The sequence below is a fragment of the Jaculus jaculus genome, chromosome 22 (assembly GCF_020740685.1).
Source record: "Jaculus jaculus isolate mJacJac1 chromosome 22, mJacJac1.mat.Y.cur, whole genome shotgun sequence".
In the NCBI taxonomy this organism is placed as follows: domain Eukaryota; kingdom Metazoa; phylum Chordata; class Mammalia; order Rodentia; family Dipodidae; genus Jaculus; species Jaculus jaculus.
The window spans coordinates 12,920,613-12,933,031 of NC_059123.1; the positions used below are offsets into that span (position 1 = coordinate 12,920,613).

Consider the following 12,419-nt stretch of genomic DNA (forward strand, 5'->3'; position numbering starts at 1 on the left):
TTTCTCTCTGTGTCTGTCGCTCTCAAATAAATAAAATTAAAAAAAAAAAATTGGGATTTTAGTTGGGCATGGTGACACATGCCTTTAATCTCAGCACTCAAGAGGCCAAGGTAGGAGGATCACCATGAGTTCAAGGCCAGCCTGAGACTACATAGTGAATTCCAGGTCAGCCTGGGTCAGAGTTTGCTTCCTCAGCTTTCATTCAAGAGCGATGGTGACAATAGAAAAAGTGATCTCTAGGTATTTTATACTGAAACATGTTAACGTTGAAACATTGCCTAATTACTTTTTCATTGACTTTCATTATCAAATCATTCATACCTGGGCAAAAGATTAAAGTGCTAATGAACTACTGGATATTAATGTGTCAGAGTATCATTCATTGACAGGCATGGTGGTTCACACCTGTAATCCCAGCAGTTGGGAGGCAGCAGTAATTCTAAAAGATTTCTTTTTTCGAGGTAGGGTCTCACTCTTGCCCAGGCTGACCTGGAATTCACTCTGTGGTCTCAAACTGACCATAAACTCTTAGCCATCTTTCTACCTTTACCTCCCAAGTGCTGGGATTAAAGGCATGCATCACCACACTGGGCTAAATTTTCTTTTTAACAATATAAAGTGAATCACTAGAGAGATGGCTTAGCAGTTAAGGTACTTGCCTGCAAAGCCTAAAGACCCAGGTTCGATTCCCCAATACCCACAGATGCACAAAGTGGTGCTTGCATTTGGAGTTAATTTGCTGTGCGTAGAGGTCCTGGCACACTCATATTCTCTCCCCCGCCCTTTCTCTCTCATAAATAAATAAGATATTTAAAAAGAATATAGGGCTGGAGAAGTGGTTTAGCAGTTAAGGCACTTGCAAAGCCTAAGAACTCATGTTCGAATCTCCAGGCCCCACATAAACCAGAGGCACAGTGACGCAAGCACATAATGTCATACATGTGCACAGGGGGGTGCGCCTGTCTGGAGTTCGTTAGCAGCAGCTGAGGGCCTTGGTGCACCCATTCTCTCTTGCTCTCTTGCGCTCGCGCTCTCTCTCTCTCTCTCTTCTCTCTCTCTCTCTCTCTCTCTCTCAAATAAATAAATAAGAATATAAAGTGGAGACTAAGATGATGGCTTATTCTGTGACGTGCTTGCTATACAAGCATAAGGACTTGAATTGGATCCCTAGTACCCACATAAAAATGCTGGGCATAGTAGCATATGCCTGTAATTGCACTGGGAAGGTGGAGACAGGGGGATTCCTGGCTTGCTAGTCTCACTAAGTTGGTGAACTTTAGATTCAGAGAAAGACCCTGTCTCTAAAACTTAAGGTGCAGTGATTGAGGCAGACATCCAACCTTGACCCCTGCCTCCACATGCACACACACAGCATACAGAGTCAAGGGTCCAGGCACAGTCGTGCTCATCTGTAACCCTAGCACTTAGGAGGTGAAGACCAGAGGATCACAAGTTCAAGGCCATCCTCAGCTGCACATGGTGTTCGAGACCAGTCTGGACTATGTGGGAACAAGGGGTTTGAGAATCATAGACTTAATTTGATTATACTGCATGTGTATTTTAAATATTTATTTACTTATTTAACAGAGAAAGAGGGAGAGAGAATGTGTGCACGAGGGCCTCCAGTCACTGCAAACGAGCTCCAGACATATGCGCCTCTTGTGCATCTGGCTAACGTGGGTCCTGGGGAATTGAACCTGGGTCCTTTGACTTTGTAGGCAAATGCCTTAAGCGCTAAGCCATCCCTCCAGTCCAGCATGTGTATTTTAATTAATTAACAAGAAATGTTATTTTTTTCATCTTTTGTGAACAGTAATGGTGGTTTAAACTGGTATTTTATAATGACTATAAGATTTCTCAGGAGTAAAATTTGCTCTCCGCAATTTAAAAAAAAAAAAAAAAAACCTTCAACACAGCATTAATATTGTGCCTTTTTATTTTCCTAGCATGTCTATGTGCCTGAGAGAAGGTCAATGCCACCTGGTCTCACGTTACAGTCTGTTAGTCCTCAGAGTCTCCAAGGTAAAACGGTGAGTGTGGTACCTTTACTTACCATGATACATCCATGTGCTGTCAGGAGAGCAGGAATCTATCAGGCTTAAGTCTGACTTTTTAGAGGTGTTTCCTGCAAATGAAAACATGACTGTTGTTTCAGAAGAGATCACACTTCAAAAGGATTTGGAATCAGACAGCCATTCCAGTATGTTAGTGGATACCTTTGCCTCAAATTCCAAGTAAAAGACCCTACTTCAAACTTTTTTGTTTAACCTAGGCAGGGGGCTTGGGTTTATTAATCCCTTTATCTTCAAAGCAGAACTCTAGAGTCAGACACAGCAGTGCACACCTGTGTAATTCCACACAGGACCACGGAGTTCAAGACCAGCTGTGACCACATAGCAGGACCCTGTCTCAAAAGGCCGAGGACTAGTGACGCAGCTCAGTGGAAGACACTTCCCTAGTTCACGCCAGGGCTGGCACCACGCAAGGGGGCGGCAGGGCGTCGACGGTGGAGTGAGTAGTAATGTATGAGTAAAACCAGCGCGGTCACTACAGGCTCCAGCCTCTCAGGAGTTCTCCCAGGAGCTAGTTTGTTTTTGTTTGTTTGTTTGCTTTGGATTTTTGAGGTATGATCTCACTCTAGCCCAGGCTGACCTGGAATTCCCTATGTCATCTCAGGGTGGCCTCGAATTGACAGCAATCCTCCTACCTTTGCCTCCCAAGTGTTGGGATTAATGGCATGCACCACCACGCCCAGCTTTGAGCTAGTTTTGTGTTGTTGTTGTTCTTGTTGTTTGTTTGTTTGTTGTTGTTGCTGTTTTTGTGTTGTTGTTTTTTTTTGAGGTAGGATCTCACTGTAGCTCAGGCTGACCTGGAATTCACTATGTAGTCTCAGGGTGGCCTCAAATTCATGGTGATCCTCCTTTCTCTGCCTCCCAAGTGCTAGGATTAAAGGCACGCACTGCCACTGCCCACTAGGAGTTAGTTTTTTCTTCTGAAGCAGGTCTCCCTGCAAATCTTGTCTTCCTGTTCAGTCTCCTGAATACTGGGATTACACATATGCACCACCATACCTGCTTTCCTGTGAAACTACACAGGGAAAGAAAAACTAGGGAAATAATCAGTGTTGCCCATGGTAGCTCACATCTGTAATCTCAGCACTGCCAAGGCTGAGGCAGAAGGACAGCCTGGGCTACATGGGTCAGAGCCTGTTCATAGAAAACAAAATTAATTTTAAAATTATAGCAATTATTTACCATTATCATTGCATTCTCACTGTTACATTGAAATTAGGAGGAATTTTAACACCAGTGTTTCAAATCAAAGAGAAGAGATTACTTTCATCACCTCATTGTTTGGTTTGGTTATTTGGTTTGGTTGTTTTGTTTTTCAGACACATTCTCAGTATGTGACCCAAACTGGCCTTGTTCTCTGTGGCTTTGACTAGCCTTGAACTCTCGGTCCTCCTGCCCTGGCCTCTATTGAGCTGAGATTATAGGCCTGCCCCATACTGCCTGCCTATTTCTCTTTACTTTAATAGCATCCTTTTAAGTGGGGACCTGGCTTTGTCATGGTAGATAGTGTGATTTATATGAAGTGTGATTTTAACACCTTAGAGTTGTTTGTTGCTCTCTGAAATTTTTTCACCCTATAATCAGATTTATTCTGTTTTTCATAAACATTGTCTGTTTTCTCTTTTACATGTTTAGATATAAGGAAATAGTTCATGGGTTTAAAGAACTTGTAGTTTATCTATTATAAATTATAAATATTGCTTGATTAAAATCGAGAACTTTCACTGTTGGGCGGCTACTGCGGCAGGTGGCTGCCCAGCTGGTGGCTGCGTCTGCTCGGCTCCCTCTGGTGGATCTTCATCACCAAATGTGTTCTCCACCATCCCTCCTTTTCGCAGTCACTCATGCCTCCTAAACGTAGATTGATAGCAAACTTACTGGTCTTTCATCTTTTGAAAATCCTTTGATCTTTTTAGCTCCATAAGCAATAAGCAGAATTTCAAGGTTTCTTTTAGGTTTTTCAGTCAAATGTCAGATCTCAATACCTTATTATTCCCACCATCTGCTTGGAAAGACCTCAAGAGCTGGTCATGATCATGAGACAGGGGCTGTCCTAGAACCATGTGGCCACAAGACACCATGGGCTTCAGAGGGAAAACAGCTGTTCTTTCTCACACATAGTTACTTCAAATCACACACTGAACATTTCTGAGCTAATATAAAAGGCTGCTGAGTTCCTCTATGTATGCCCTTTTGTGTATGAAGACGCTAGCAAGGACCATAGTTGACTTCTGCTGACATAATTGTTCCTGTGATTTCAAGTAGTGATTAAGAATGGTTTCTGGGCTGGGCATGGTGGTGCACACCTTTAATCCCAGCACTCAGGAGGCTGAGTAGGAGAATCATTGTGAGTTTGAGGCCACCATGAGACTACATAGTGAATTCTAGGTCAGCCTGAGCTAGAGTGAGACCCTATCTCAAGAAAAAGAAAAAGGAATGGTTTCTGGGGCTGGAGAGATGGCTTAGCAGTTAAAATGCTTGCCTGCAAAACCTAAGGACTCAGGTTCGATTCCTCAATATTCTCATAAGCCACATGCACAAGGTTGGTTTGCAGTGGCTAGAGGCCCAGGCGTGCCCAGTCTTTCTCTCTCTTCCTCTCCTCCCCCCCTCTCTGTCTGTTTCTCTCTCTCTCTCACACACAGATATAATTTGGAAAGAGAGTGTGTGTGTGTATATAAAAGGATGGTTTCTGGGCTGGAGAGATGGCTTAGCGGTTAAGCGCTTGCCTGTGAAGCCTAAGGACCCCGGTTCGAGGCTCGGTTCCCCAGGTCCCACGTTAGCCAGATGCACAAAGGGGCGCATGTGTCTGGAGTTCGTTTGCAGAGGCTGGAAGCCCTGGCGCGCCCATTCTCTCTCTCCGTCTATCTGTCTTTCTCTGTATGTCTGTCGCTTTCAAATAAATAAATAAAAAATTTAAAAAAAAAAAGGATGGTTTCTGTTGTAACAAGAATCTTACTGTAGACCGGAAGCGCAGCAGCAAGTGGACAGAGGAGCCCACGTGCTGCTGCAGCCAGCAGAGCCATCTGCTTCCACAGCCCTGGGGCCTGGAGCTGCACGTCCCATTCTAGCACTTGAGAGCCAGATTCCCTGTGCCCTGCCTGCACTTGCTAGTCAGCAACACCTAGTGATTTTATAGGCTGTAACACCAGTACCCCATTCACTGCATTTCCAACAAAGAGAGGTTCGTCCCGTGGGTTTGCTAAGGAATTTCATCCACTGCTGAAAGTGCTTGCCATAGAGATGACAGTAGCCAGTCTAAAACCAAAGGGTTCCCTGCATGGAGCATATACCCATGGATACTTTCTTAGGTTTTTTTTCCTAAAAGTTACATTTTAGTCATAAGACTACAGTGAAAGCTGTAATGATAGCATTAAAAAATACAACTGGGAGCCGGGCGTGGTGGCGCATGCCTTTAATCCCAGCACCCGGGAGGCAGAGGTAGGAGGATCGCCGTGAGTTCGAGGCCACCCTGAGACTCCATAGTGAATTCCAGGTCAGCCTGGGCTAGAGTGAGACCTTACCTCGAAAAACAAACAACAACAAAAAAAATACAATTGGGCCGGGCATGGTGGTGCACGCCTTTAATCCCAGCATTTGGGAGGCAGAGGTAAGAGGATCAACATGAGTTCAAGGCCACCCTGAGACTCCATAGTGAATTCCAGGTCAGCCTGGGCTAGAGTGAGACCTTACCTCGGAAAAACTAAAAACAATAAAAAATAAAAAACACAACTGGGCTGGGTATGGTGGTACACACCTTTAATCCCAGCACTTGGGAGGCAGAGGTAGGAGGATCACCATACATTCGAGGTCACCCTGAGACTACATGGTTAATTCCAGGTCAGCCTGGACTAGAGTGAAACCCTACCTCGAAAAAAAAAAAAAAAGAAAGAAAGAAAGACAACAACTGGAGCCTGGGTATAAGAGGACCGCTATGAGTTCAAGGCCACCCTGAGAATGTGAATTCCAGATCAGCCTGTGCTAGAGTGAGACCCTACCTCAAAAAACAAACTAACAAAAAATACAACTGGGAAGTGACTAGCAGACCTTGGGTATGGAATTTCATAATGAAAAAAAATGCCCCAGTTTTACTTGAAATTTAATACTTTATATTTGCCTTTTATTCTTTAAAATAGTGTGTTGGATGTGCAGGTACTGCTGTATTGCTGGAAAAGTCTTCGTAGAACTGTTAAAACCCTAACAAACTATCCTTTTATGATAATCTTAATTCTTTTATACAAAGCTTTGTGATGGTAATGGTGTTGTGCTTTTAACACTTGATACACTTTTGAGTTCTGAGAAAATGCCTGAGGATGCTGTTATTTTGCTGTAAAGTAACACTCTTCCTTCTGTCTCTCTAGATATCTGTGCATTTATGTAGGACCTATCATCATAGTACCTAGGCTATGATGTCAGCCGTAAGAGGATACTTGCCAAGAAATCTTGGTTTAATATCTGTCACTTAAGACAACCATTAATCTGTTTTCCACTGTTTGGATTCTTAAATGTACTCCTTCAGCCAGAGGAGCTTACGCTGCTGCTAATAAAGCTGAGAAGGCAGCAAGCTGAACTGAGCAGTGTCCGGGAGCACACCCTAGCGCAGCTCACGCAGCTGAAACTCGAGGCCCACAGCCCAAAGGTCAGCCTCCAGGCGCGCGTGCACGTGTGTGTGCGCGTGTGCGCGCGTGTGTGGTCTGTCGTGGACGCAGTGAGAGCCGCTCATCGTGAACTCGTGTGGTTGGTGCTGAGCCTGAGCCTGTGTGCTGCCATCCTGGTGGTGGCCCTCTGGTGCCCATAGACCCTTTGAGAAGTTGGTGTACTTACGAGCATCTAATTCAGTGAACGTGTTATTGGGTTGCATTTCTTAGCCTTCTACCCACCTCCTTCCAGTTGGCAGTCAGGACATGCACCCAGATTTAAAATAGGACTAACTACTCACTAAGTACTGTGACTTCCACATCTGCTCAAGCAGATATAAGAAAGTCCTATCATTTCCAACAAAGTAGTCATTAAAATTTTTATTGTCTTTTGTTCTCAATGGAAAAATAAACAAATACATAAAATATTTCTCAGCCAGGCATGGCGGCGCACACTGGTGATCCCAGCACGTGGGTGAAGCAGGAGAGCCAGGACTTGAAGGTCGTGCTCGGCTGTGCGGCGAGCTTGAGACCAGCCTGAGCTGCATGAGACGCTTAAGCAAAAATTCTCAAAGGGTTTTATATTTAATATCCTTTGGTTATGTGAGAAGCATCTTACTGAAGGGAATACTGTGTTGCAGGGGAAAATTAGCATGCAAAGCTTCTAACATTCAGTCTGCTACAGAGACTTAAAGCATTTTTCTGCTCAATGTTCATATGTCTGTCTACTTAATTTCTTACGAAACTGAGTAATAATTTTATAATACTTTAATGTGCCATTTACAGGGGAGCATGTGTGTGAAAGTTGTGTGCTCTGATGCTAGATTGTAGTAAACTACCTGGTTTCCTTACTTCAAAGAGCCCTTTCATGAACTGTGCACCCTCTTTCTCTGTCCCCCTCCTGGTTGGTGACCACTAGAATGAAATTCTCTCACAGCATCTTCAAAGGAACACCATATATTTGGACCATCAGGTGGGATTTATAGAATTTTCTTACTATATTGCCAATTAGAACTTCTTAATTACAGTTTTTTCCAGCTGCTTAACCATTCTAGTCACTTTAGTTAGTATGACTTTTACAAGTGGCAAGTAAGGAAGTGCTGACAGAATGAGGTGAGCAGAGAGAAAGGGGTGGTCATGGTGCTGAGTAGGAGGACAAACGCTGAGTCACTTAGGGCTGTGGCCTCCACTCTCCTATTCCCTGAGGCTGATCTGGGCCTGAGGAAGGGACGCCGAGCTGCGCATGTTCTTGCTGGTAGCTGGAGCAGAAGACAGGTGTCGCGCTGTGGTGCTCACGGGAGAGTGCGAAGATGGGAGGAGGGTGAGCTGGAGGCCACCTGCTCACCGGCGTTATCTCCTCCCAGGTGGGCTCTGCAAAGGACGCAGAGCCCATTTCACGGCATGGTGGCCTGCCCGTGCTCACGTGACCCGCGCTCAGACAGCATCTGTCACTGCCTAGGGTGAATGTGCAGAGGCTAGGCAGTTGGGAAGGTGAGGCACAGGGTTATCACAGGTTAGTTAGAGGCCAGTCTGGGTTATACAGTGAGCTCCAGGCTAGCTTTGTCTCAGACAAGGAAAGTGAAAGTGCACAAATAAGCCCCGACTCTTACGTTTCAGACGCTCTGCAGAAACTTAGCTGACGGGAATGCTGGTGCGAGCGTAGTTTACTTTAGTAAATGCATTCTTTAAGGAAGACCAAACTAAAGCTTATTTTGGCTTTTTTTTTTAATTTCCAGCCTCAAATGTCTTATCAAATATAAAGATGATTCTGTGGGAAATGTTACAGGACAAGTGCTTACATATTTATATTTGCTTCTGTGAAACAAAACCATGTGGCTTCAAAAAAACTTCTATCTAAAGAGAGATTTTTACATTAGGATAACCATTTTGTGTTTTGTTCTGTATTGTTTTGTTTTGAGGCAGGTTCCCATATAGCCCAGGCCTTGAACTCACTGTGTAACTAAGTCTTGCTTTAAACTTCTTATCCTCCTGCCTTTGCATCCTAACTGCTGGGATTACAAGATTATGCCACAGTGCCCAGTTAGAATGACCTGTTGAGAGGTACTCATCATTTGAATTTTAAAGAAATATACGTTTCTTTGTATAAAATTTACATATTTCCACAAAATATTTTCATCTGATTTTTGTCTCTGGGAATGCTTTAACAATTAGCATCTCATATATCCAAGTTCAGATCTTAACTCCAGAGACTGCTGCTACTGAAATTTAGTCAAAGTTACAATATGTATTTTGTAAGCACTCTAATAGACACATATAAGTTAATAAGTAGAAACACAAAGCTTTTCTGATACGTGGCAACCAAGCATTTGTGAAAGTTCCTGTGTCGCGTCACCTCGAGCTCCTCTCACAGTGGCGCACGCCTGCGCGCTCCCGGCGCTCAGAGGCAGGAAGCACGAAGAGTGGCACTTGAAGACGGCCTCGCAGGACCCCGCGTAGATACATACATGGGTCAGCTGACAGGTGGCAGACAATGGAGGAGATAGATACAAAAAAGTAAATAAGCAAGCATGCAAACTAGAGATAGTTCTGGAAAACAATGGGATACTACAAAAATTAAATTAAAAACAATACGAAAGCATGTGTCTCTGGAAATAGCCCTAATGGCTTGCTGTCATTTTCAGTGATCTGAGTAAACTCAGTGGCGGTAGGATGGACTTGTAACATGGAGAGGGTGGCGCGCTGTGGAAGGGGTGCTCATGCCCTTCACTGAGGTGGCCCAGTGCGCCTCCAGGTCTGCCTGCTACCGCGCCTCCATCACGGCCTTGCGGAGCCCGCCCAGCCACGCTGTTGTGGCTCCTAAGCTTGCCGGTTGGCTATGAACATGCCAACAGAGTTTTCACTTCATTTGCCTTTTTACTGGATTCTGAATTGGTTACACTATTTCAGTTTTTAATAAGCTGGATGCACTGGCTCACACCTATAATCCCAGCACGTGGGAAGCTGAGATAAGAGGATCACCATGAGTTCAAGGCTAGCCTGGGCTACAGAGTGAGTGTCAGGTCATTCTGGGCTAGAGTGAGACCCTGACTCTAAAAAAGGAAAAAAATATTATAATAATGATAATACGTAAATGATGGTTTGAATGGTAGTTTCCATCAAACTATGACTACTGGCTAGTAACAAAAATATGGCCATTTTTACATGATTTCATAGTATATAAAAACTTGAAGCCAGGCATAGTGGCGCACGCCTTTAATCCCAGCACTCGGGAGGCAGAGGTAGGAGGATTGCCATGAGTTCAAGACCACCCTGAGATGACAGAGTTAATTCCAGGTCAGCCTGGGCCAGAGTGAGACCCTACCTCGAAAAACCAAAATAAAAAACAAAAAAAAAAAAATTGAGGGCTGGAGAGATGACTTAGCAGTTAAGCGCTTGCCTGTGAAGCCTAACAACCTCCATTCAAGGCTCAGTTCCCCAGGTCCCATGATAGCCAGATGCACAAGGGGGTGCACGCGTCTGGAGTTCATTTGCAGTGGATGGAGGCCCTGGCGTGCCCATTCTCTCTCTCTCTGCCTCTTTCTCTCTCTGTCGCTCTCACCAAATAAACAAATAAAAGTAAACAAAAAAAATAAGAAAATCTTGAAATCATGGTAGACACAGAAACTCAGTTATGTCTAAATGTGTATAACTTTGAGGTTACCTAAAGAAAATCTTTCTTAAGTAAATTTTTAAAATTTGTTTCTAGTATACATTGAAATGAAGTTATTTATTTTTGAATTGTGATCTGTCTATATCTAGATCTCTATATATAATTCTGGTAATTTTGATGGAATTGCTTTCAACTCAAACATTTCCAGCTCTTAAACTTGTTACTGCCTGTTTTCAATAACCAAGTCTGTTGTTTACAGGCATTATTGATGGCCTGGATTTATAAATTCATTCATCAGTTTAATAGGACCACAATTGGAAAATGGATTCTAAAATCCAAAAGTCAGAGGAAAAGGCTCTATTCATATTTAAAACCGTGTTTGGTACCAAATGCCCCAGTTGATTCTCATTTCTACTACTCCATCTACTTCCTTAGTAGGTCAGAATGACACCACTGTCAGTACCACAGTCATCCAGAGAAGCTCAATTCCATTAGGCTCTGTCATTGGTTATGAAAAGTGGAACCAGGGCTGGAGAGATGGCTCAGCAGTTAAGGCGCTTGCCTGCAAAGCCTAAGGACCCAGGTTCAATTCTCCAGGTCCTATGTAAGTGGAGTACACATGGTGGCGCATGCATCTGGTGTTCATTTGCAGTGACTAGAGGCCCTGGTATGCCCATTCTCTCCCTCCCTTCTCTCTCTCTCATAAATTAAAAAAATAAAAATCAGAAAAAAAAATACATATATATATATATATTTTTAAATGGAGGGCTGGCAAGATGGCTTTGTGGTTAAGGCATTTGCCTGCAAAGCCAAAGGATCCAGGTTCCATTCTCCAGGACCCACGCAAGCCAAGATGCGCAAGAGGGTTCATGTATTTGAAGTTCTTTTACAGTGGCTGGAGGCCCTGGCACACCTGTTCTCTCTCTCTCTCTCCCTCTCTCCCCCCCCCCTTTTCTCTCTTCAAATAAATTAATAAATTTTTTTAAAGTTTGAAAAAAAAGTGGAACCAGAGAGTATCTGTATTTTGTTTGAGAGGGAAAATTGGCATACAGACAACAGCATAAAGAAGGAAATGGCCGGGTATGGTGGCACACGCCTTTAATCCCAGCACTTGGGAGGCAGACGTAGGAGGATCTCTGAGTTTGAGGCCACCCTAAGACTCCATAGTGAATTCCAGGTCAGCCCGGGCTCGAGCCAGACCCTACCTGAAAAGACCTAAATAAAAATAACAAACAAAAATAGCTGCATGCCAGGCGTGGTGGTGCACGCCTTTAATCCCAGCACTCGGGAGGCAGAGGTAGGCGGATCGCCGTGAGTTCGAGGCCACCCTGAGACTCCATAGTGAATTCCAGGTCAGCCTGGGCTAGAGTGAGACCCTACCTTAAAAAAAAAAGAAAAAGAAAAAAAAATAGCTGCACAGTTATGTGGTAGAATTTATATCAGTGATCTGGTAGGGCTTCTGCTGTCTGCTTCGCTTGAAGTGCATTAATAGCTACTAATGCCTGCATTTCAGACTAGCCAATACAGCTGAGCCACACTGTGATGGGCAGCCCTACGCCTATCTTCTTGGGCAGCTCTAACATTGGGGATAGGGCCTTCAAGGTTCCCTGGTTTCTCATTCTTGGTGTTCCTTGGCCCTTGGCAGCCTTGGCCAGGTTGTTAGGTTGAGCAAAGGAGTGAACCCAGGTTTTTAGATACTAGCCCAAGCATGGACAGTCTGGAGAGGCCTTACATGAACACCTGGAACCGTTCTGGCCCCTCATTCAGGGAGCACTCATTGCAGCCTGGAAGGTAGAACCTTCCCGATTCTCCTCCCTCCACTGTCCCAGCCCATCCACGGAGTCTTTCAGCTTCCCTGTTGGTGACTGAAAAGCAGTTTAGCAGATTCAGAGGGATCTAGATTTTTCCTTTCCCTGAACTCTTGAGATAACACGTGCAATGGCAGAACTCTGACTACAGCGGGCAGAGAACAGGAGCAGTGCTCCTTTGACAAGTGTTTGGTAGAGTGCTGCCCCCTGGTGGGTAAACCAAACTTACACCAGTTCAGCAACACTGCCACCAGATGTCACACTGCCTGGAACAGGAGAACCTTTTCCTCAGGGA

General features: G+C 44.3%; 1 protein-coding gene across 18 annotated transcripts in view; it reads left to right on the forward strand.

Moving 5' to 3' along the window:
• Plekha5 (pleckstrin homology domain containing A5) overlaps nt 1–12,419 on the forward strand; it is a 199,426-nt gene that overhangs the window by 143,292 nt on the left and 43,715 nt on the right. For 12 of the 18 annotated variants that reach the window (XM_045139576.1, XM_045139578.1, XM_045139581.1 and 9 more), the window contains 3 exons: nt 1,947–2,030; nt 6,589–6,708; nt 7,626–7,679. In XM_045139576.1, the coding sequence (XP_044995511.1) occupies nt 1,947–2,030; nt 6,589–6,708; nt 7,626–7,679 (258 nt within the window). Of the gene's footprint in view, nt 1–1,946; nt 2,031–6,588; nt 6,709–7,142; nt 7,321–7,625; nt 7,680–12,419 lie in introns of those variants that run through there. The other 6 variants (XM_045139583.1, XM_045139584.1, XM_045139589.1 and 3 more) reach the window with 2 other exon arrangements.